This window comes from Schistocerca cancellata, chromosome 6, assembly GCF_023864275.1.
Source record: "Schistocerca cancellata isolate TAMUIC-IGC-003103 chromosome 6, iqSchCanc2.1, whole genome shotgun sequence".
In the NCBI taxonomy this organism is placed as follows: domain Eukaryota; kingdom Metazoa; phylum Arthropoda; class Insecta; order Orthoptera; family Acrididae; genus Schistocerca; species Schistocerca cancellata.
The window spans coordinates 484,672,626-484,699,802 of NC_064631.1; the positions used below are offsets into that span (position 1 = coordinate 484,672,626).

At 41.4% G+C, this 27,177-nt stretch overlaps 1 protein-coding gene across 1 annotated transcript in view; it reads right to left on the bottom strand.

Moving 5' to 3' along the window:
• Positions 1–27,177, bottom strand: part of LOC126190993 (mRNA cap guanine-N7 methyltransferase) — a 137,986-nt gene that overhangs the window by 48,360 nt on the left and 62,449 nt on the right. The window contains exon 6 of the mRNA XM_049931670.1: positions 22,041–22,152. Within this exon, the coding sequence (XP_049787627.1) occupies positions 22,041–22,152 (112 nt within the window). The remainder of the gene's footprint in view (positions 1–22,040; positions 22,153–27,177) is intronic.

The following is a 27,177-nucleotide window of genomic DNA, read 5'->3' on the forward strand; positions in this document are numbered from 1 at the left end:
TTCACGTAAATGTTGTGGAAGAAATACGCAATGAACTCAAGGACAGCATTATCTGGATTTCAGTTGATGAAACTGCAGACACTTGTGGCTGTTACATTGCAAATTTAATTGTTGGTGCTTTAAAAGAATAGACTTCTTCCTATTTAGCATCCTGAAAAGAACTGGAACAAGTAAATCATTCTGCAATCGTCAGATTTGTGAGTGAGGGTATTAGAAAAATATGTCCAGAATCTTCTGCAGATGAAAGGGTGATTGTGTTTACTTCAGATGCTGCTCCCTATATAGTCAAAGCAGGAAAAGCCCTCAGAGTAGTTTATTCCAATTTGATTCATGTGACATGCTTTGCTCATGGAGTCCATCACCTTGCTGAAGAAGTATGTTCCATGTTTGTGAATGTAAATAAACTGATTTCATCCACAAAAGAAGTGTTTCTAAAGGCTCCTGCTCACATCAAGACCTACAAAGAAAACTACCATATGTGCCTTTATGAACCGAACCAGTGGTAACTCACTGTGGTACGTGGGTTGAAGCTGTGTTGTTTTACAATGATTGGTGGGGTAGTAAATGACTTCGATAGTGTAGAGACTTTGGCAGTTTACCGCTGCAAGGACGCTTTCAATGATTCCAGTATAAAAAAGACATTGCTGTGATTAGCACTCATTTTTGCCATATAACTGCAAGTATTAAATAGCTTGAAACTAAAGGTTTTGTGTTGAATGAATCTATTCAGTTAATGAATAAAATTATTCTAATGAACTCCTCATTGCTGGACGTATTCCAAATAAAACTTAATGAAAAGTTTGAAAACATTTTAAACAATAACCCAGGCTTTGAACCCTTGTGCCAAATTGATAGTTTTATTAGTGGGACACATGAACTTTTACCAGAAGCAATACGTGCCAACATAGCATCCAAATTCAAATACTGTCCAGTTACCTCAGTTCTTGTAGAACAGTCCTTTTCTGCTTACAAAAATGTTTTGAGCGATCAAAGACAGAATCTTACTACTGAAAATTTGAAACAGCACTTGGTCGTTTATGTTTACAACAGTAGAAAAATGTAAAATAAATTGTAAATGATGCTTTGGTCCAATAGTAATAATAAAAATTAATGCTGTTCAAAAAAATTCATGATTGTACATTGTTTTTTAAATAAAATAATATGGATTTTTTGAGCGTGCCTCTGTGTGCAATATATCTTTAAGTTGGTCCTGTATATATTGATTGTATCGCTGGATCTCACTCGCATTGAATCTGCTTGTTACCGACAACAATAGCAAAGAAGGAACAATTCTTGAACACGGTATGTGTCCCCATTTTGAAAACTTTTAGAAAATAATCCCAGAAAGGCCCCCTTCCTAACCTCTCCAGAAAGTATTCCGAAAATGATATCAACATTCTAAATGTACCAATTTTTCGCATGGCCGGTGCTCTTCCTCGTAATTGATACCCACAGGTTCGACAGACATAATGCATGCAGTAACTGCCATGTTTTTTTTTATTATTTGATGTTGCATATTTCGACACTTTTCATGCATATTTTAAGGTTTCTATGATGCATATAATCCGGTTTCTAGTTATCAATGTACATTACAGGGCAGTGACTGATAGATCACAAGATCTCACATTTTTTAATTATAGGCACCTTAGAGCTTGGAAATTAGAGAAATGACAATGTGATTGGAACACTAGCAGCCATTTAAGGTATGTGTACAGCCCATTTCCAATAGTGTAACACTCTATGTGTGGATGTGGAGAGCAAGATTCCACGCAACATGTCTTTTCAGTTGCCCCATTCAAAGGCAGAGATGAAATGCAGACAGACTGTCATTTGCAAAACAATTTTAAAAGACTGAAACCTATGGGCTACATGTTAATTTAATTGCACATCAACTTTTACTCTCGAAGACCAAGTGGACACCCTGAACGTCAGACTAGTGTCTATGTTTCTGAAGAGCAAAGTAGGTGATGACTATGTGTGTGTCTACTGCTGACAAAGGCTTTTATGGCTGAAAGCTACAATTGTGTGAATCTTTTTGTTGTGCCTATCGTGACTCAGCATCTCCACTATATGGTGAGTAGTAACTTTCCTTCTCTGGTATTGTTACATTCCATCCTGGATTTTCCATTGTTTAATTCTTCATATATGATTTGCAAACTTTTTATGAATTTAACAGAATTTATATATTCTTACACACATTGTTCATGTGCAAATCCGACCATCTAGATACAGTGTATCTGGCTATCTCAAGCGGATATTTCAGTACACGGAATCCCATTTGATGACTGTATCTACACTCCTGGAAATGGAAAAAAGAACACATTGACACCGGTGTGTCAGACCACCATACTTGCTCCGGACACTGCGAGAGGGCTGTACAAGCAATGATCACACGCACGGCACAGCGGACACACCAGGAACCGCAGTGTAGGCCGTCGAATGGCGCTAGCTGCGCAGCATTTGTGCACCGCCGCCGTCAGTGTCAGCCAGTTTGCCGTGGCATACGGAGCTCCATCGCAGTCTTTAACACTGGTAGCATGCCGCGACAGCGTGGACGTGAACCGTATGTGCAGTTGACGGACTTTGAGCGAGGGCGTATAGTGGGCATGCGGGAGGCCGGGTGGACGTACCGCCGAATTGCTCAACACGTGGGGCGTGAGGTCTCCACAGTACATCGATGTTGTCGCCAGTGGTCGGCGGAAGGTGCACGTGCCCGTCGACCTGGGACCGGACCGCAGCGACGCACGGATGCACGCCAAGACCGTAGGATCCTACGCAGTGCCGTAGGGGACCGCACCGCCACTTCCCAGCAAATTAGGGACACTGTTGCTCCTGGGGTATCGGCGAGGACCATTCGCAACCGTCTCCATGAAGCTGGGCTACGGTCCCGCACACCGTTAGGCCGTCTTCCGCTCAAGCCCCAACATCGTGCAGCCCGCCTCCAGTGGTGTCGCGACAGGCGTGAATGGAGGGACGAATGGAGACGTGTCGTCTTCAGCGATGAGAGTCGCTTCTGCCTTGGTGCCAATGATGGTCGTATGCGTGTTTGGCGCCGTGCAGGTGAGCGCCACAATCAGGACTGCATACGACCGAGGCACACAGGGCCAACACCCGGCATCATGGTGTGGGGAGCGATCTCCTACACTGGCCGTACACCACTGGTGATCGTCGAGGGGACACTGAATAGTGCACGGTACATCCAAACCGTCATCGAACCCATCGATCTACCATTCCTAGACCGGCAAGGGAACTTGCTGTTCCAACAGGACAATGCACGTCCGCATGTATCCCGTGCCACCCAACGTGCTCTAGAAGGTGTAAGTCAACTACCCTGGCCAGCAAGATCTCCGGATCTGTCCCCCATTGAGCATGTTTGGGACTGGATGAAGCGTCGTCTCACGCGGTCTGCACGTCCAGCACGAACGCTGGTCCAACTGAGGCGCCAGGTGGAAATGGCATGGCAAGCCGTTCCACAGGACTACATCCAGCATCTCTACGATCGTCTCCATGGGAGAACAGCAGCCTGCATTGCTGCGAAAGGTGGATATACACTGTACTAGTGCCGACATTGTGCATGCTCTGTTGCCTGTGTCTATGTGCCTGTGGTTCTGTCAGTGTGATCATGTGATGTATCTGACCCCAGGAATGTGTCAATAAAGTTTCCCCTTCCTGGGGCAATGAATTCACGGTGTTCTTATTTCAATTTCCAGGAGTGTATTTCATCATCAGTAATGATTAATTTGCGTAGTAATTACAACAAAAATTATTTTATAACCACATATTAGGCCTACTGGAAAATTAATGAATTAAAGTTCTGTCTCTTTTTCTAAGCAATTCTGACAAAGGACTTGTCGCTGTGACTGCTATATAGCTTTCTTTGGTTTAATTCACAAATTGCAACACCTTCTAAGCTTTTCACGCAAATTAAGGCCACAGAACCATGATCTTTTCCAAATTTACTTTGGACCAAAGAACATTTCTGGTAGCTGAAGAAGGAGTAGGTTATTGTTAATTCCGCCTTTTGAGTTTTTGGTGTGATTTCATAGAAACTTTCATACCCTAACACACATTTCTTTATTTCTAACCAAGAAGATGAACACCAATTTTTATAGGTTTAGCTTGAAAATATTATAATATAATGAAATATTTTCATGAAAATTTTCATCCAATTTCACACCCACAGGGGCTGAATTTTCAAAAACACTGAAACAGGTACTTCTTTTTATTTATAACTGAGAAGCCAAATAAAAATTTTCATAGATTTAACTCTAAAAATGCTTTCGTAATAAAACAACAGAATATACTGCATGGAATAATGACAATATTACGAAAAGGATAGACTGCTACTCACCATATAGTGGAGATATTGAGTCGCAGATAGACACAACAAAAAGATGGCTAAACATGTAACCTTTCAGTCTAAACACACAAGCAAACGCAACTGATCACATAACCACTACCTCTGGCTGGCCTCTGCAGCCAGAGACAGTAGATGAGTGTATGAGCTTACTTGTTTAGTAGTCTTTTCGTTATGCCTGCCTGTGACTCAACATTTTCATAATAAATATTTTCATAAAATTTTCATCCTATTTCATCCCTTTACTGGCTGAATTTGCTAAAACACATATTCCCTGCCAACTGAGAAGTCAAACACCAATTTTCATACAAGCAGCTTTAAAAATGCTTTGGTAGTTCTTTAATAACGATATATTAAAAAAGAAGGAAGGGGAAAAAAAATCTTTCATGCACTCTTTCACCTCCTTAGGTATGGAATTCCGAAAAATCTCTTCTTAAAAGATGCTTACAGTATCAGGCCAACACCTTCACCAAATTTCAAGTTTCTATCCTTAACAGTTTGGACTGAGCGTTGATGAGTGAAGCAGACAGGACATTTCCTTTTATATATATATATATAAAGAGATAGTAGCTATTATCATAAACCCCCCCCCCCCTCTATCCTAAAATACTCCTTCCTGATCTCTCTGTCCATCTCCTCCTCTCCCCTATCTTTGTTTATCCCTCCTCCTCCATCTCTCTCTCTCTCTCCACCCCCTCTTCTCTCTGTCCATCTGCAGCTTCCCCCCTCTATGGTCATTCACCTTCCTAGGTAAATTGGCTGGGATCACTGATATACAAGGTATGAGAGAGAGCTCTTCTGCTGCTGGACCTGAGATAGTAGCTTCATCTGAAAGTTTACTAGAGTGTTGTACAAAAAACTGAACTAAGCCAGCCAAAAAAAAAAAAAAAAAAAAAAAAAAACACACACACACACACACACACACACACACACACACACACAAAGTGCTTGATTTGTAAAAAAAATAGGTCCCAGTGCTGTGGTCTTCCAGAGGATGTTTTTGAAAATTAGACTTGTTAAAATGTCGTTTTGACACTTTTCTGAGCATTTTAAAAGAGTGAATACAACATTTGTTTTATATCACTTTAACTTCAGAAAAAGTTTTATCGTGCTACACCCCAGAATTTGCAGTTATAATTCCCCCCCCCCCCCCCCCCAGAGGTACCAGTACGGCATACTGGTGTGTGCGGTCACAAATCAAGCAGATATATATTAGAAAGTATGTAACCTATGCTCATCCCTACGTTTATTAGACTATCGTTACAAAATCTGAAGTAAATCAATCAAGAACTTTTTGAGACTTTTGCTAACAATGTTTTATCTGTCCAAATATTTATGAGAGTATCTGACAAAAGTTTGAAGTAAATCGATCAAGAACTTTCTGAGACTTTTGGGAAAAATCTCTCCCCTTTTTATGGTATATATATTTACAAAATTGAAGCCTAGCTACATCTAAACATAAAAAATGAAATAAATCAGTGAAGAACTTTGAGATTTTTGCTAGCAACCTTTCTCATTTGTATAGTACAAGGGGCATTCGAAAATAAACTAGCCAGAGGCATTATTACAGAAACCAGTACCTGTATGTTAGAAGTACCGACCCTGGCTGTTGAGACACTCGTCCCTCTGTGACACAGGGTGGTGAACGGCTGTCTCATAAAATTCCCGGGCCTGCGATGTTAACCAGTTCCGCATATACGGCTGGACGTCATCATCTAGGTGAATCGTTTGCCCTTCAGTGCCTTTTTAAGGGGACCAAAAATGGTGTAATCACAGGTAGAGAGGTCCGGACTGTATGGAGGGTGGCCAAGAACCTCCCATTTGAATTTATGCAGGAGTGCCGCGACTTTGGTGGCTGTATGAGGCTTTGTGTTGTCGTAGAGCAGAATGACCCCATTGGTGAGATTGCCTGGTCATTTTGATTTGATTGCTTGGCAAAGGGTGGTCATGGTTTGCGAGTAACGCTGGGCATTCACTGTTGTCCCCTGCTGAAGGAAGTGAATCAGAAGGGGGCCATCTTGGTCAAAGAAGAATGTCAGCATAACCTTTCCTGCACTCATGTGAATAGCCTTGGCTTTTTTTGGCGGTGGTGACCCTGGATGCTTCTGCTGGAGACTTTGTCATTATGATTCTGGTTTGAAGTCATGACACCACTCGGGCCAGGAACGCATTCCCTTCCAGAGTATAGCGTTGCATATGAGCAAGACAGTGGGCCATTCAACATGCTTCCTGGTGTGGTTGAAGACTGTGGGGCACCCACTGGGCACACACTTTGCACATGTGCAGTCGTTCCTTCATAACAGTGAGAACACTTCTGATGCTCAATCTGGCTGCGGCGGCTATGGCTTTCACTGTCACTTAGTGGTCCTAGGTAATGAGTGCATCCACCAGCTGGACAATGTCATCGGTAATGCAGTGTGGTGCTCCAGGCCGTGCATCATCAGATAACGACTCCCGTTCTTCCTTGAAGCGCTTGTGCCATGCTTTGACCCTTGCAAAGGACATGCAGAGTTCACCATACACTTGGGGAACATTCGTTGATGAATGTTTGTTCCTCCTCCTTCTTCCACTGTCAGAAAATGAACACCACCTCTTTGCTCTTCTTTTGACACTCCCATGTCACTGTTTGCAATGTGACTGGCAGCACTGGACGATTGATGCATGCTTCTGCTAGCTCTGTATAGTCACGTGACATGCCCATTTGCCCTCTAGCGACAATACACTGATGGGGGAAAAAATCAACACCAAGACATAATTAATGTAGAATACCAAAACATTGGGAATACATTTGTCTAGGTATCATACATAAGTGATTAATATTGCAAGATTAGTTTACAGTGAGTGCGAGATAAACTGTTGTAAATGTGAAATGCTGGTATCTTAATGATCAGTGCAATTGCAAGAATGTTGAATATAAGCACGCAAATGTGCATGCAATATTTTGTACAGGTGCCAGATGTCAGTTTGTGAGAATTAAGTTCCATCCCTGCTACACTTGGTCGGTCAATACAGGGACAGTTAAAGCTGTTTATGGATGACTCTGAAGTTCTCATCCAATTATGTCCCTTGTGCTTGATTGGAGACATGTTGGGACATCATTGAGTTACAACAACAGCGCGAGGGTGAGTGCTATCCTGTTGCAAAACACCCCTGGAATGCCATTCACAAATGGCAGCACAAGAGACTGAACCATCAGAATGATGTTAAAATCTGCAGTTTGGGTGCATGGGATATCCATGGATCACTCCTGCCGTCATATGCAATTGCACCCCAGACCATAACTCCAGGTGCAGGTCCAGCGTGTCTAGCACACAGACAGGTTGGTTGCAGGCCCTGAACTGGCCTCCTAAACAACACATAGCCATTATTGGCACCAATGCAGAACCAGCTCTCATCAGAAAACACAACAGATCTCCACCCCACCCTCCACTGAACTTTCTCTTGACATCACAGAAGTCGCAAATGGCGGTGCTTTAGGATCAGTGGAATGCACGCAACAGGGCATCTGGTTCAGAGCAGTCCTTGAAGTAACCGATTTGTAACAGTTTGTCATGTGTGGTGCCAACTGGTGCTAAAATTGCTGCTGAGGATGCAGTATGATAGGCAGATCCACATGTCGAACATGGTCTCCCCTCTCAGTAGAGCCACCTGGCTGCCAGGAACCCTGTCTTCTTGCAACTGGACATTCTCGTGACCACTGCTGCCAGCAATTGTGTACAGTGTCTACATTACTGCCAAGTCTTTCTTCAGTATCGCAGAAGGAACAGCCAGCTTCTTGTAGTCCTATTACATGACATCGCTGAAACTCAGTGAGGTGCTGATAATGGCGTCTTTGTCACCTTCTAGACATTCTTGACCAACATCAGCTTGCCACATCAGATCTCAAAGGTAACTAATGCTCACAACTATTACAGCGAGTATTAAAGTAAAGCTGATTTGCATCCCCATAGTGGTGCTACTGCAACTACTCTTATGCAAAAGGTATGAAATTTAAATAGACATTATCTTTCACATGTAGAAACATACCTAACAACTTTTGCTTAAACTGTACAACTCCTCCTTGGTGTCGCAATTTTTTTGCCAGCATTGTATTTAAAAAGTGTAGACTACATCTATCAGAACATTTATGAGAAAATTATGTAAAAGTCTGAAGTAAATCGGTCATTAACGTCTTAAAATTTCTCATAACAGTGTTAAACTATGACTTGTCTTAATATAGCGTTATAGAGAAAGTACTGTTATTGAATATATGCAACCTGTTAGTGTGTTTCTAGATAATAGGTCCATAATTTTTGGCAATGAATTTTAATTGAATTGCATCTAGCATGGTATAATAAATGAAAAACACCAACTGGGTCATTATTTTTTTTTATTAATGATGACCAATTTCGATCTGACTAGCACATCATAGTTGAGAAAAAGGAAGAACGTGGCAAGACAGTGTAACTATTACCTACGTGTAACACTATAAAAATTACTGATAATGGTGTATTAACAGATGGAGGAGTTAAACAATGAATTGAGATGTGTGTGTTTATTTCACACTTTCTGTCTTAGGAAATTTATAAACACACATGAAAATGTATAATGTATAATTTACAGTGAGGTTGGCACCTGCTCATGATTATGTTTGGAGTTTGTGGGGGCTCAATGGCAATTTCATCAGAGCCCTTACACTCATACACTCATGCACTCTAATCAATCACACCATCACTCTCTCTTACATGTTCTAAAACAACTGAGAAAGAGTGAAAGTAGCTGTATGTGATTAAAACACAAATAAAACAACAATGGAGGTAAAAGAAAGGCACAGGCAAATGTCACTGGCTGACTACTTACAAGGAATATGGGTGAGCCACATACCCTGTTAACACTTACTTAAAAGAGAGGGCAGGTCCGTCCGCAAATCCAACGCGGCCTGCTGGTTGGACAATACAACACAATCCAATAAAATGTGGCTCACAGTGATTGGCATGCCACAAGCACCACATACTGGAGGGTCCTCTTGCCGCAGCAAGAAACCACGTGTCATAGGGCTGTGGCCTATGCGAAGACAAGTACAGAGGACCTCGTCCCATCGACATCACTGGAAGGAGGTATGCCACAGCCACATTATGGCTTTACTAGATGAAGCTTATTGTCTGTCATTTCCAGCCGCTCTTCCTCCCACCGACGCAAGGCACTTTAGCTCAACAGCAAGGTTATTGCACGTAAGGGATGGCACACTGAAATACCTGAGGACACCCCTCCTTTGCACGATATCCACCCTTTCGTTCCCTGCCAGTCCCATGTGCCCTGGAAACCACCACAAAGACACCTCCTTCCCCAGTCGTCATAGTTGGAGGAGGGCATCCTGGATATTCTTGACTACCTTATCTGCTATGTCAAAATGTTTCAGAAAATGCCACAAGCACCACATGCTGGATGGTTCTCTCGCCACAGCAAGAAACCATGTGGCTGGCTTTCAGATCCCTCAGGTGTGGCAACCACGACAATTTGGAGTCAAAAATGAGACTCAGAAACCTCAAACAAGTCTCTAAAATATAGGATAGTGTGCCTCATACACAAGTCAGGTAAATTAAATATATGGCGAGGACAATTAAAATGAATGAATGAATGAATGAACACACACACACACACACACACACACACACACAAACACACAACTTATCTGCAGAAAACTGAAATCCCATCTTTGCAGCCCACTCCTCTAACTTCTGAAATGCAAGCTGCAACAAACAGCTCGCTGTTGCAACACTGCACAAAAAGGGAGTGCTGTACAGAATTCTTTACCATAGACACGATGCCATTTATGGCTTTGGCAAAGAGGGTAACACTTACAACATTGCCCTGAGCAACACCATTCTCCTGCTCAAATTGACCTGACAGCGTGTCACCAAATCGAGTCTTAATCAACTGCTGAGACAGGAAATACTTTAAGGAGATGAGGAGGTGACCACAAACGCTCCATTAATGCAGTTGCTTGAGAATACTGTGCCTGCAAGTAGTGTTATATGTCTTACTGATATCAAAGAAGATGCCCATACAGTGATGTTTACATAGGACAGACTGCTAAATAGCCACCTGTAGCAGGGTCAGGTTGTTGACAGTGGACCAAAATCTCCGGAATCCACACTCAGAATGGCCAAGGAGTTGCCTGGTCTCTAACAACCAGACCAGATGATGGTTAACCATGCGCTCCAAGGCCTTTCCTATACAGCTTGTCAAGGTAATACTCTTGTAACTTCTGGGAGACGTGCGGTCTTTCCCTGGTTTGAGAAGTATCATGAGTTGGGAAGTTGCCTGTTTGCAATATAAGATTAAAACATTCGAGAGGGATTTCCTTTGACGTCACTGGCAAATGTCACAGCATGCTGTACCAGACTTGGTCATGACCAGATGCAGTATCAAGATCCTCTGATAGTGCCAATTCCAGCTCCCAGGACTCAGAACTGTTGGATTTGAAGTCCAACTTGGCCCCCTCTACTGTCGCATGGTAGCGATGAAATGCTGGATCCTGGCTTGCATTGGCAGTAGTTTTTGCAAAATGCTCTGCCAGCATTTGAGTAATATCACCGACATTGTTTGGAGAAACCCCTTTCAGTACTGCTGTTATTGGTAGACAACTGTGTTTACTGGAAATCCTTCAGATGGCTTCCATATTTTCGTAAACCAAGTGGAATGGTTTAGAGTCCAGGAAAGCTTGCCATGACCTTTTCTTGTTCTCCTTAATTATGCATCAAGCCTTGGGTCTTGAGACTGAAGGATGAGATTGTCTGCTGTCAGTCAGTATTTAAATCGTCATAGAGCTGCATGCCTGTCCCAGATTGCTGAACTGCACTCATCTGTCCACCAAGATACAGGTCATCTCCTAAGATGATCTGAGGACTCTGGGATGGATAAGTCAGCAACATTATGGATCACTCATGTGATGTGGTCCACCGATTTCTGGATGCTGTTAAACACAGCCAGCTCTCTAAACTGCATCCAGTTAACCCTGCTGACCATCCACTTTGGTGGGTTCTGTTGAAGCAATCCTCCATCCAGTAGGTTAATGGGCACACAGAGAGTTTGATGGCTTAGAATAAACCGATAGCAGCACAGAAATGAGTGGGAGTACCAGTGTTTAGGATGCACAGCTTTTGGAATGTCATGAAGCCCTCCCAAACCCGACCCCTAGGGCAAGTGGAGACCGAGCCCCACAAGAAATGATGAGCACTGAAGTCTCCCAAGAGGAGAAACAGGCAGGGGAGTTGTTCCACAAGATTAGTCTCACAGTCTAATGCATCAGAAGGAGGTAAACAAAGTGAGCCAACTGTGATTCTCTGACACGTGTGAATTTCAACTGCAACTGCTTGCGGGTCAGTAGCCAAGGGAAGAGCAGAGGAGGTGTGCACTTTATTTACAAATACAGCACATCATCTCCCTTGGCTCTTTCCCCAGACAGGTCATCCTTGCAATAGATTGTATAGCCCCATAGGACAGGGGCATCAGACGCTTTAAAATGTGTTTCCTGCATACAAAAGCACACTGTGCTAGGAGCTTCAGTTCCTCCTATGTGTCCTCAACACATTAACATTCCACTGGAGGACATGAGCCATTTATCAAGGGGGTTTCACTTTGACCCTGTCTTTCAGCCTAGGAGAGGAGCCACCGTATGAAGAGGCTCAGCTCTGGTGCAAGATGCATGCCCCAGTCTGAGCAGGGAGCTCCCCAACAGCAGCAACCACAGCCTTGTCGGAAGTCCTGGATGAAGGTATGGGCTTCAAAATAGCTGCAACATCAAAATAACTGCAGCAGAACAAGTGCATTGGCAGATGCAGATACTAGTGCTGACAATGGCAACTTCCATTTGTATAGCAGCATCAGTATGAGGGACTGGCTGTTTAAGAACAGATGCAAAGGAGGTAGCAAATGTCAGGGGCTGCACGGCCTTATAGATCTTTTTGGTTTCTCCATACAATATATGTTTTGTTGGTTTTATTTCCTGTTTCTTTGTTTCTTCAAGGAAGACACTGCAGTCCCTACTCCAGGCAGGGTGATCACCATAGCAGTTGACACACTACACAGCAGATGAGCAACTGACTCCTTCATGAACAGCCTTCCCACATATGCCCCAGTGGCTTCTCCCTTATCTGACAGCAGTGTGCCCGAAGTACTGGCACTTAGAACAGCACATTGGCTTCGGGAAACAAGGTCACACACTGAGGTGAAGGAAATGTGCCTTGAGGGTCCGATTTCACTAGATCGCCATACACCCTTTTCATTATATTTTGTACATCAAAAATGCCTTCTTGGGCACACTCATTTTTCAATTCTTCTTTGGGAATGTCAAAGAGATGACTAGAAGTCACAACACATTTTCTGTAGTTCAACATGTTGTGCAGTTCTGTCTCTATTGCTTACTCCCTAAGACATTTTGCTTTTTGGAGGTTAACTGCTTACTGGGAATTAGAAGTTTCCACTAATGATGCTCCATTTCACAAGTGCTTCACCAACTTTAAAGAACCACAGATTTTCTCTAAGCCCTTTTGGATATAGAAAGGAGAAAGGCAAAATCTTTTCAGAACTACCCTCTTTCCACTTGAAGATGAAAAACGTGTTCTAACCAGCAGTATGTGTTCTGTTACTATAAACACCACCACTCTGAATAAGTCCAGAATCAGGAGGACTGGCTACACAAATCCCCTTGTTTGAGTGGGTGTTTTTACCTACCAGCAATCCAACCTTTCCACTGGGAGAAGGCAGAGAGAACTTCAAAGGTTCCATACCAGTACCACAAGTAGCTAGGGAAATGAAAGTCCATCGAGACACGAGCCCCACACGCCTAGGTAAACCTTATATAACTGAGGTGCGGCAGGTTCCACAGAGGCTGACCGCGAATGACTATTCCACCTCAACAGCCAGGCATCTTGGCGCGCAGCACACCTTAAGATTGAGTTTTTTTTTTTTTTTTAAAAAAGAGGTTTTTACCATCCTCATGATCCGTTGCCTGTGGCACAACATTCCACCGCCACACGGTAGCCACTGAAGCATGCTCAGAGCTTATAGTGACAGAAGACTGGCAGTGCTTACCAGTCCCCAGTTCAGGAACCCTGGGCTTGCCAAGCCAATTAATGCTGAGCCCCTGATGGAAGGTTGGTTACTAAATTTATATTTTTACTTTTATCTTGTACTGAAATGTATTACATTAAAATAACAACAACAACAACAACAACAACAACAACAACAATTATTATTATTATTATTAATATTGTTATTATAAGGAAGCGATCTAGGCAGGGTTTTTCATTCATTATACCAACGGATAGCACGGTTTCCTTAGACACATTTTAAGTTATGCATCACACTGATAAGTTACACTACAGGAATAAAAATAAAGTCAAATGGCGGAGCATAAATACTGAGTACCACAAGATCCTGTAGTTGGTTTACTTATATTCATAACCTATATGAATCAATTTTCAATTTCTTCAACAATTCTTTGTTGAACATAATGAGAATTACACATACGAAATAATGGTGTTTTATCTACACACCCTATTTTTCTACATAATCTCCGTCCCATTCTACGGCCTTCCTCCAGTGCAAAACAAGGGCATGTATGTCCTGTCTGTGTCAATCCTTGTTCTGGTGGTGGAGTCAGTACTTCACTGTGTGAACCACCACCTCATCATCCTCAAAATGTCTTCCACAAATGGCATCCTTTAATGGCCCAAACAAGTGAAAGTCCAAGGGGGCTAGATAAGGGCTGTTCTCTGCAGTGAGAAAGTCAATGACGGCACGTTGCTTGTAATGTACATCACCTACATACGCCATTTTGAAACTGTCCTGCAGCTACGCTATCTGACTGAAGTGATGGAAACTTGGGGTGCTCACTAAGGAGACTTCAAATAACAAGTACGTAATGTTCTGCATTTGTAGCATTGTTTTTGGTTGAGGGGGGAGGGGGGGGGGGGGGGGGGAACTAACTGTGCATTGCTTTCTGGGCAACCCTCATTCACTACTCTCAGTAGAGAAAGTTTTAATCTTAAAGACTCATATTATGCAATTTTCAAGAAATAAACGTTACTTTCAATTTGGACAGTACACCCCTTAAATCTTTTGGTGAAACTGCTGTCATTTCATTTCAAATAAAGATTACCTCCTGATTTCAGAAAAGAAAGATTAACGGTGGTTCACTAAATAAAACACCATCTGTAACATTTGAGGTACTGAGTAGCCAACGTGGGATAAGCGCACTTTTTTAAAAATGTGAGTTAGGCATAGAAACTATAGTTAAAGTACATAAACATGTTGTGGCCAAGGAATATAAGTGAGAGCTTGACAGGTGCTGATATCTAATGGCAGCAAGGTGATGTGTTGGGGAGGGGGATGCATGATATCCTTGGAAGCCAAAAGGTGCAAAGCTTCATTTGGAAGCAAACAGGGATATGTACACCATTTAATTCCATTGGCTTCTAACAAAACACTTGTTTCATGAAGTGTTGTAGTGATATTTCGTCAATGTTGTGGTATTCACTTTAAAAAAAGTTTCATGTCTGTTTAGCTCACTGAACTACAAATGAACAGAAGGGAACACAAAGCATTTTTATTGCTGTTTTTTAGAAAAAAAAAAAGGTACTGGGATGAGTAACAAGAAGTTTAAAATGGAAGTAATGAATAATTTTTCCAGTAAATGTAACCTGTACTTTGATTGTAAGTGATAATGGTCTTTTTAAGCGGACATACAAATTTAATGTCATTTAATAAATACAAAAATTTGCTATTTTACTTAAGATTTTTGTTATATCCAGACATTTACAATGATAAAGCACATGTACCTGGTGATGAGGTATTGAATGAATAAAGAATTAAACAAAAACAATTGGGTTTTGGTTGGCAGCTCCAACTGTTTTGGATGACAATAAGAACTTTTAGTCTAAAGTACCAAACTAGCTATTAGGACCTAATGTAATAGTGACTTAATGTAACAAGAGTGACCTTAGCCTATCTGGTTTGTTTTATTGCGGGTGAAGAGATAATCAATGAGAAAACGTAAGTGTCAGACTATAATTATTCTTCCAAATCCAAAATAGATCACTTTTCCAGGATAAGAGACTCCAGGGAAAAGTTCAAAAGAGAACACTTGTGGAAGGAAGAAAAGCACAAGTAAATAGAAACTTTAGAAAGAGCATACTGCCAGGAAAGGAAAGTTTCATGCAGCCAAAACAGCGAAAAGTCATCCTCGTGAATGTAGATTCACGTGCACCATAAAAGTACCTCAAATGAACCAGCAAGAGATTTCTGGTGATTACCGAAAATTGGGCAATCATAATTTACAAACTTCTTTTATATATTCTTCAGTCACACTGAAAGATCCAAAGAGCATTAAAAAAGGAGACAAAGTAAAAGACAGAAAATTAAGTTCAGAGTACAGCCTATGTAGTGCAAGAGTTTGAAGGGAATTGTTTTGCTTAACTTTGCTGAACCTAACAAGAGAATTGACAATGTTTTACTGAAAAAAGTCAAAGACATAAACCAGTGTTTCACCTAAAGATTAGAGATTGAAGAAAGAGCCAACCAACAAAAGAAATGATTTACTAAAAGAACACATCAACAGTTTCCCTAAGTATATGATCACTATACCAGAGCAAGGAATCCAACCACGAAGTTTCTTTCTTCAAATGTAAATATTAGAAAACTTATAGATATTTGCAAAATATTTTAACCTCAAGTTCGAAAACCACCTCACACTGATACATGTATGTCTTTTGACAGACTGGAAAACCTGATAAAAGGGTAGCAGTGAAAATGTTAATGCACTCAAAAGGAGACTCATCTGAGGAAAGCAGACAAAAGCTAATGTTGTTGATCATTTTAGAGATTATGAGGCCACTGCAGTTATATGTTTTGATTTATATAAGACTCTCCCAACTATAGCACTCAAGCGTTTTATTGCAGACAGTTGTGGACATACAATTTTTGCATCCATGATTTAAAAAGTTCTACTGGCACAATGTTCATGTGGCATGAAGGTCACACGGGGCAAGGCAGCTATGAAATTGCATACTGAGGAGGACACAATAAGAATGTTATAATCATTAGGTTTTCATCTTATGTTGTAGCCAAAGCCCACATTGAGTGAGATGATAAGTGTTGTTCCCCCCCCCCCCCCCCCCCCATGTCATTTGTTTATGGAATGCGCTCAGGATTTTGCTGTCACTGAAAATGCAAAGAAACACGTCAAAAGAAGGTGTTTGTCCCAGAACACTGGCAAAGAGCTGTCCCTCTTTAGACAAGTATCTTGTATCAAAGGTACCAGGAATAAAAAAGATGACAAGGTTTCAACTGGAAAACAAAGACCCTTTTACTTTACTTTTTAAAGACTTTCTGTGCAACCTTGGCTTTTGAATTCTACCAAATTAGCAGAATACAGTGATCTTCAAAAGATTATGGATTGCATCCCACCCATTCACAACAAATTTTACAATGACCTTAAATATGTAGCAGACACATGAAAAAAGGAAAAGAAGAGAAAGAAAAGCATGACAATGGTAATGAAGAAGAACCAGATCAAATTTATTTTCACTAATTTCCAGAATTATGAAAGGCACGACATCAGTAAGTTATTCTGGTTAACCAAATTATGTAATAAAATTGCAGTGAACCATTGAAGTTGCTATATTAATTTACTTTGTTACTTGATGATTAGTTTTGAGCCTAAGTTCATTACCAATTCATGCAATAAGCTATACAGTAACATACATTACGGCAGCCTCATTAATTTTCATTGTAGTTATACTAAAGATATGGGTAACTACAATGAAAATTCATGTGGCTGTCATAATGTATGCTACTGCATAGCTTACTAGTTGTGGTCTTCAGTCCTGAGACTGGTTTGATGCAGCTCTCCATGCTACTCTATCCTGTGCAAGCTTCTTCATCTCCCAGTACCTACTGCAACCTACATCCTTCTGAATCTGCTTAGTGTATTCATCTCTTGGTCTCCCCCTACGATTTTTACCCTCCACGCTGCCCTCCAATACTAAATTGGTGATCCCTTGATGCCTCAGAACATGTCCTACCAACCGATCCCTTCTTCTGGTCAAGTTGTGCCACAAACTTCTCTTCTCCCCAATCCTATTCAATACTTCCTCATTAGTTATGTGATCTACCCATCTAATCTTCAGCATTCTTCTGTAGCACCACATTTCGAAAGCTTCTATTCTCTTCTTGTCCAAACTATTTACCGTCCATGTTTCACTTCCATACATGGCTACACTCCATACAAATACTTTCAGAAACGACTTCCTGACACTTAAATCTATACTCGATGTTAACAAATTTATCTTCTTCAGAAACGCTTTCCTTGCCATTGCCAGCCTACATTTTATATCCTCTCTACTTCGACCATCATCAGTTATTTTGCTCCCCAAATAGCAAAACTCCTTTACTACTTTAAGTGTCTCATTTCCTAATCTAATACCCTCAACATCACCCGACTTAATTCGACTACATTCCATTATTCTCATTTTGTTTTTGTTGATGTTCATCTTATATCCTCCCTTCAAGACACCATCCATCCATTCAATGCTCTTCCAAGTCCTTTGCTGTCTCTGACAGAATTACAATGTCATCGGCGAACCTCAAAGTTTTTATTTTCTTCTCCATGGATTTTAATACCTACCCCGAATTTTTCTTTTGTTTCCTTTACTGCTTACTCAATATACAGATTGAATAACATCTGGGAGAGGCTACAACCCTGTCTTACTCCCTTCCCAACCACTGCTTCTCTATCATGTCCCTCGTCGACTCTTATAACTGCCATCTGGTTTCTGTACAAATTGTAAATAGCCTTTCACTCCCTGTATTTTACCCCTGCCACCTTTAGAATTTGAAAGAGAGTATTCCAATCAACATTGTCAAAAGCCTTTCTCTAAGTCTACAATTGCTAGAAACATAGGTTTGCCTTTTCTTAATCTAGCTTCTAAGATAAGTCGTAGGGTCCAGTATTGCCTCACGTTTTCCAGTATTTCTACGGAATCCAAACTGATCTTCCCCGAAGTCGGCTTCTACTAGTTTTTCCATTCGTCTGTAAAGAATTCGTGTTAGTATTTTGCAGCTGTGGCTTATTAAACTGATTGTTCGATAATTTTCACATCTGTCAACACCTGCTTCTTTGGGACTGGAATTATTAGTATTCTTCTTGAAGTCTGAGGGTATTTCGCCTGTTTCATACATCTTGCTCACCAGATGGTAGAGTTTTGTCAGGACTGGTTCTCCCAAGGCCGTCAGTAGTTCTAATGGAATGTTTGTCTAATCCGGGGGCTTTGTTTCGACTCAGGGCTTTCAGTGCTCTGTCAAACTCTTCACGCAGTATCGTATCTCCCATTTCATCTTCATCTACATCCTCTTCCCATTTCCATAATATTGTCCTCAAGTGCATCGCCCTTGTATAGACCCTCTATATACTCCTTCCACCTTTCTGCTTTCCCTTCTTTGCTTAGAACTGGGTTTCCATCAGAGCTCTTGATGTTCATACAAGTTGTTCTCTTATCTCCAAAAGTCTCTTTAATTTTCCTGTAGGCAGTATCTATCTTAGCCCTAGTGAGATACGCCTCACATCCTTACATTTGTCCTCTAGCCATCCCTGCTTAGCATTCTGCACTTCCTGTCGATCTCATTTTTGAGACGTTTGTATTCCTTTTTGCCTGCTTCATTTACTGAATTTTTATATTTTCTCTTTCATCAATTAAATTCAATATTTCTTCTGTTACCCAAGGATTCTACTAGCCCTCGTCTTTTTACCTACTTGATCCTCTGCTGCCTTCACTACTTCATCCCTCAAAGCTACCCATTCTTCTTCTACTGTATTTCTTTCCCCCATTCCTGTCAATTGTTCCCTTATCCTCTCCCTGAAACTCTGTACAACCTCTGGTTCTTTCAGTTTATCCAGATCCCATCTCCTTAAGTTCCCACCTTTTTGCAGTTTCTTCAGTTTTAATCTACAGGTCGTAACCAATAGATTGTGGTCAGAGTCCACATCTGCCCCTGGAAATGTCTTACAATTTAAAACCTGGTTCCTAAATCTCTGTCTTACCATTAATAATCTATCTGATACCTTTTAGTGTCTCCAGGGTTCTTCCATGTATACAACCTTCTATCATGATTCTTAAACCAAGTGTTAGCTATGATTAAGTTGTGCTCTGTGCAAAATTCTACCAGGCGGCTTCCTCTTTCATTTCTTAGCCCCAATCCATATTCACCTACTATGTTTCCTTCTCTCCCTTTTCCTACACTCGAATTCCAGTCACCAATGACTATTAAATTTTCGTCTCTCTTCACTGTCTGAATAATTTCTTTTATTTCATCATACATTTCTTCAATTTCTTCATCATCTGCAGAACTAGTTATATAAACTTGTACTACTGTAGTAGGTGTGGGCTTCGTACTATCTTGGCCACAATAATGCGTTCACTATGCTGTTTGTAGTAGCTTACCCGCATTCCTATTTTCCTATTCATTATTAAACCTACTCCTGCATTACCCCTATTTGACTTTGTATTTATAACCCTGTATTCACCTGACCAAATGTCTTGTTCCTCCTGCCACCGAACTTCACTAATTCCCACTATATCTAACTTTAACCTATCCATTTCCCTTTTTTAAATTTTCTAACCTACCTGCCGATTAAGGGATCTGACATTCCACGCTCCGATTCGTAGAACGCCAGTTGTCTTTCTGCTGATAACGACATCCTCTTGAGTAGTCCCCGCCCGGAGATCCGAATGGAGGACTATTTTACCTCGGAATATTTTACCCAGAGGACGCCATCATCATTTAATCATACAGTAAAGCTGCAGTGCCCCTCGGGAAAAATTATGGCAGTAGTTTCCCCTTGCTTTCAGCCGTTCGCTAGTACCAGCACAGCAAGGCCATTTTGGTTATTGTTACAAGGCCAGATCAGTCAATCATCCAGACTGTTGCTCTTGCAACTACTGAAAAGGCTGCTGCCCCTCTTCAGGAACCACACGTTTGTCTGGTCTCTCAACAGATAGCCCGCCATTGTGGTTGTACCTACGGTACGGCTATCTGTATCGCTGAGGCACGCAAGCCTCCCCACCAACGCAAGGTCCATGGTTCATGGGGGGGGGACTACATGATTTGTTAATTAACTTAGGCTCGAAACCAGTCATCAAGTAATAAAGGAAATTAATATTGTACTTTGAGGGTTCTCTGAAATTTAATGCATAATTTGGTCAAATTTATTTTACGGACTGTGATCACGAATAAAATACTTTCTGATAAGTAGCAAAATAACCATTTTTGTTTATGATATACTAAAATTTTAGATATTTTTAAAAATATATTGCTGTGGCATTGCCTTTCCGTTCTTGTATTATTATTTTAATAATATAGTAAGAATTTTCTAAAACAGATTTATGAGCTGAATATTTCCTTTTTCAATTCAACTCTTTACTTGGAGGCCAATGGAGGTAAGTGCAACACCTTATCAAAAATGTGGCAAAAATAACAATATTATTGGTTGAATACTGATACATTTTTGCAAAGAGCTGAACCACCTTAGTGATAAAAGAAACAAAGTTGTAGAACGAAACATTTATCCAGAACCCATTATAACCTGTAAACTTTGACTTTAATTTTTTTCAGAATTTAAAAAGTGTCACATCTCTTAAACTTTTGATACCTCAATTGCTGTCAACACACCTAGATAAATTAATTAAGAAGCTCAGCTCAACATGCGTTGCTCCTCCCACTGTGATGACTGAGATAAAATGCTAACTTATTTTCCATACTTTCAATACGCTTTATCTTATGGAATTATCTTCCAGAGAAATGAAACTAAGCTCGATTCAGCAATAGATAGAAGTACGGATACTAAGCAAAACAGACTACTGTACATCTAGCAGAGACCTATGAATGTTACTGTTATTCGTACCCACACTTTGCAGAATATTTACTCCTTATTGGTATTTACTGCTAATAATAAAAATCAGTTCCAATTGCATTGAGATTTGTAACAACACAATACGAAAAATGATTTCCATTTCGATTTTATGTCCTCCTCTATGGTTCAGTGTGGCACAGTATACTGCTCCAACTGTTTTTCAACATGCTCCCATCTGACAAAGCAAGACACTGAAAGTTTCTATAAATTAAAAAAAGTATCTTGCTGCTCTTTCCTTCTGTAAATTATATGATTACATATATTCAAGAACTGAAGATTCCTGTTGGCTGCATTGTAAGTAGCAATGTTATTATTTCTATGATACACAAAGATAACAATGATTCTAAGATAAAGATCAATGTTGTAACGCGCATAATAAACTAGTGACATGAGATAAACTGTATCTGTTTTGTTTTCAGTGAAGTACAATTTCCCTGCTGATTTTCTTACATAATACTTAGCTTTGCAATGTACAAATACTTCACAAGAGCTTAATTACTACAGTTTCTAACAGCCGCTTCACTTTGATAATTTATGTCCTCAGTTGTTCCTCATACCTGAAGGTGTGTTCTCTACACATTGAAAAGAATGCATGGATTTCCTATACCCTGTCAGCATTGATCACTATTCACAGTTGGTGAAGCTGTCCATCATTCAGTATGAATAATTTTATCAGTTTGTAAAAGTACTAAATAAGAACATTTTATGAAGTAGTTGTACACTTTTGATTACCTCAAGGGCTTGCATCTTTTGAAGTAATGATTTCCCTTCTGGTTTATGCCGGCTGTAAAATTCACCAAACCTTTCCTTGGCTACTAACTGCAGACCATATTTTTCAGCAAGCCTAGTCAAAATATGCAAATTATCAGCAACAAATATATCACTGTGATAACTAAATTACAAAGTACGAGGTGCATTCAAGTTCTAAGGCCTCTGATTTTTTTTTTCTAATTAACTACTCACCCGAAATCGATGAAACTGGCGTTACTTTACGAAGTAATTGCCCTGCAGGCCTACACATTTTTCACAATGCTGACGCCATGATTCCATGGCAGCGGCGAAGGCTTCTTTAGGAGTCTGTTTTGACCACTGGAAAATCGCTGAGGCAATAGCACGGCTGGTGAATGTGCGGCCTCGGAGAGTGTCTTTCATTGTTGGAAAAAGCCAAAAGTCACTAGGAGCCAGGTCAGGTGAATAGGAAGCATGACGAATCACTTCAAAGTTGTTATCACAAAGAAACTGTTGCGTAACGTTAGCTCGATGTGCGGGTGTGTTGTCTTGGTGAAACAGCACTTGCGCAGCCCTTCCCGGACGTTTTTGTTGCAGTGCAGGAAGGAATTTCTTCTTCAAAACATTTTCGTAGGATGCACCTGTTACCGTAGTGCCCTTTGGAACGCAATGGGTAAGGATTACGCCCTCGCTGTCCCAGAACATGGACACCATCAATTTTTCAGCACTGGCGGTTACCTGAAATTTTTTTGGTGGCGGTGAATCTGTGTGCTTCCATTGAGCTGACTGGCGCTTTGTTTCTGGATTGAAAAATGGCATCCACGTCTCATCCATTGTCACAACCGACGAAAAGAAAGTCCCATTCATGCTGTCGTTGCGGGTCAACATTGCTTGGCAACATGCCACACGGGCAGCCATGGGGTCGTCCGTCAGCATTCGTGGCACCCACCTGGATGACACTTTTCGCACTTTCAGGTCATCATGCAGGATTGTGTGCACAGAACCCACAGAAATGCCAACTCTGGAGGCGATCTGTTCAACAGTCATTCGGCGATCCCCCAAAACAATTCTCTCCACTTTCTCGATCATGTCGTCAGACCGGCTTGTGCGAGCCCGAGGTTGTTTCGGTTTGTTGTCACACGATGTTCTGCCTTCATTAAACTGTCGCACCCACGAACGCACTTTCGACACATCCATAACTCCATCACCACATGTCTCCTTCAACTGTCGATGAATTTCAATTGGTTTCACACCACGCAAATTCAGAAAACGAATAATTGCAGGCTGTTCAAGTAAGGAAAACATCGCAATTTTAAGTATTTAAAACAGTTCTCATTCTCACCGCTGGCTGCCGTACGGTGCTGCCATCTCTGGGACGTATTGACAACGAACGCGGCCTCATTTTAAAACAATGCGCATGTTTCTATCTCTTCCCAGTCCGGAGAAAAAAAATCGGAGGCCTTAGAACTTGAATGGACCTTGTAACACAGATAACAGAAAAAAAACAGAGGTAATTTTAGCCCCCATATTAACATCAACTATCAAAATTTCATAGCTGTACTGTTTTTACAAGAAAAGGTACAGGGAAAAATCAACAGGACATGAAAAAACCAACCAGCATCACTTTTGCAGGACCTTGTGAAACAGCCATTGCATACTTTACTTTACATACACATGGCTAAATTGTTATTTATGGGCATTAACAACATTCAGGGATCAAGATGGAAAATTAAAATGTCTGTATGTATGTTTCTACTTGGCTGTAACAATATTTCTACTGGTCTCACACACATGCTTTGAAGTGTACTCCTTCTACAAGTTCAAGGAATCAAAATTGAATGTCTATATTTAACACTTTTTTTCACATGTAATCGAACTTGAAATGCACAATAAACTGTAACTGTAAATCAAATTAAGAAAAAAATCCAGATATATTTCTATAAACATAGTCAGTACTCATTTTCAGGAGGTGAAATTGCAGTACTGCTGACAGACACTCTAAAAGTAGACAACTATCCTTTTTTTTTTATTTTTTATTTTTTTTTATTTTTTAAAAACTGTTAGTTCTTTTCTCAGGTATGAAAGATGCATGGGTTGTCTCCCCTCATCCCCACAACAGGCGGATCCTCCTTTCCACTTTTCTCAACCTATCCTCGCTGAGAAAGCAGATATCATTTTGAAAAGCAGTCCAAATGCCATACAATTCTTGTATAATGTAAATACTTTTGGATTAGAGACCACTCACCAAAAAGCAGAAGCACACACTTACGCCCCTAAATGGTATCGTCTGTCCAGCCTGCACCATGTAGGGACAATAATGTGCACACGCGCGTGTGTGTGTGTGTGTGTGTGTGTGTGTGTGTGTGTGTGTGTGTGTGTGTGTGTGTGTTTTACTGTAGCTCATCAAAGGATAACTCTTGAGTGCTAACAAGTTTTATTTCTTTTGTGTATGCCTATTGACAATGCAACACTTCTGCTTTTTGGTGAATGGAAGGTAGTACAGGCGTTTCGTACTTCTACTGTGTCGATTGGCAAAGCAGAAACAGCTACACGAGAAATGGAAAGCTGGACAAGGAGGCATGATTAGAAACCATTAGAGGTGTATGAACAACAGAAATACTGCCTATGTAAAAAAGACCTCACGACTCTGAAAAGCTTCTGATTGATTATATAATAAGACAGGGATTTCATAACCAAATCTTAATACTCCTGGACCAGGTCCACTCGAGGAGCAGTCTCAGGTTGCACCTGATGAAGGTCACGAGCTACATGACCGAAATATCGTGCAAGTACGACGCTGATATCCGGCAGAACACCTGACAACCCAAGATGTTACAATGCCATGGTTTTGCTCTTCAGTTTTTTGTTCGCATGGAAACGGATGATGACATGCTGCTGGGGAACCTTCTTTGGATGGATGACACACTTCTTACTCTGTATCGCTCTATAGATGCCGGAACTGTCACATATGAGGCTCTACTCCACCAAATATTGTGCAGGCACATCCACTGCACTCAGCTTATGTGACTGTGTGGTGTGGCTTCATAAGCTCCTTCACAGTCTGTTTTTCTTCGAGGAGATGGCACCTTGAAGGTCTGTTAAGTGGACAGTTACATCTGCACATCATAAGCACATCTTTGTGCAGCACGTGGTTCATGCTTTGCAGGAATGTTACTGTGTCCACACCACTAGTTTCATGCAAGATGGGATGACACCACATTTTGCTTGCCTTGTGAAAGTTTTGTTTCGAGAAACCTGCGTTAACAACCGCATCATCTCTACATAATTTCAAGACGTGTGCCTTTCAGATCCCAGTATGTAAATCCAAGTGACTTCTGGTTGTGCCAATATCTAAAAAGTTGTGTCTATCAGGGATGTCTCTAGACTTTTCCTAACCTCACAGACAGCATGTGATAACATTTAGCTCTGGTTACACTGGACATGCTGTGAGCAACTGTCGTTCATACCGTGTTACAGATGCAAAATGTTGCTGAGTCAGGAGACCATACTGAACATGTTTTAACTTGTGACCATATCCTAATAAACAGGCCAGAACCATTATTATTGTGTGTTTGATCGTTCCTGCCCTTTTCTTGCATCCACACCACATTCCGACTGGTTACAGTGACTTACTTTTACCTGGTGTCAGGAAATGCATGTGCACCAATTAATGAACATACCTACGATGTTTCAGCAATCGGTCTTGAATACAGCCCACACTGCAGCAATATCAACACTGTCAGTTTAATTATAACCAAGTAATGGCACACGAAGCCAATGGCCCTGCCACAGTGGTAATGCTGGTTTCCTTCATACCGTCCAGTCTGCCGAGTGCTGTTGGCAAGCAGAGTACACTCAGCCCTTGTGAGGCAAATCGAGGAGGTACTTGATGGTTGGTTGGTGGTTGTTTTGAATTTGGGAGGGAGGAGGGGAGGGGAGGGGAACAAACAGCGAGGTTATCGCTGCCATCGTCTAATCAATGGAGGAACAACACAAACAGCACAGACCTGTCAAGTTAAAACGGATACAACGCAAACAAAAAGAAAAAAGGAATGACAGGGCAGCAGGAAGAAGGAAGAACAAGAGGGGGTGGGTGGAAACGGTGAGAGCAGGGGTGCCCCAGAAATAATGTACGTGGTGTGGCGCCACGTCCGCCACCAACACATCCTGACACCAACACTATACCATTATCATGATAAAAGATGACAACACCAGGAAAAGAAAAGGGGAAACAAAACAGCACAATAGATCACACAAAATGTTGGAAAACGTCGGGGAGAATCTGGCCAGTGTGGAGGTAAGGTCAAGGCCTCCATAACCAATGCCTACACTGAGGGACTCAAATCCCAGAGGAAAATTCAAGGAGCTACACCTGAGATGTCAAAGCACTTTCATGAAGAAAACTGAGGACAGACGTAACCATGCGGGGGCTGTCTGATAATAGCCGAAACAAGGAAGGTGGAAGGGGATATTTAGTATGAAGGACCACAAGGTGGGGGTAGTCCAGCAAAATAAGGATCACTGATCACTGTGAGGGGAGCCCAGCAACTATGAAGGAGGGGGGGGGGGGGGGCGGCGGCTCACTGCGCAGTAAAAAAGTAGGTCAACCTAGTATGGCCAATATGAAGACGGCTGAGGATTGAAGAGTCCTGCTGAGAGAGGCAGAGGGAAGAACGTCATGTAGTGGAAGTCTTGACTGTGCAGAGTTTATAGGACAGGGGAGTAGCCTCTCAACAGCTGGCATGCAACTGAGTAAAAAGGGATTTGATGTAAAGTCATGAATCCACCCCTGGAGGGGTCTGAACCCCAGCCAGATGATCAGTAAATTCATTACCTGGTATACCTACATGATCAGGACCCCAAATTAAATCCACCAAACAAGCAGTAGCACCACCAAGATCAGTAAGAAAGTCCTGAATGGCAGAGACCCAGGAGTGGCAGGGAAAAACTTCGAGTGATAGCCTGAAGGCCACTCACTGAGTCCATAGATAACAAAACTCAGGTGACAGAGAACTGTTTAATGAAGCAGAGACACTGACACATGACTATTAATTCTGCAGTAAACACCCCACATGTGACACACAAGAGATGGTGTTCCATGCCAACAGAAGACGTGAAGGCATGTCCCACATGATTGGCA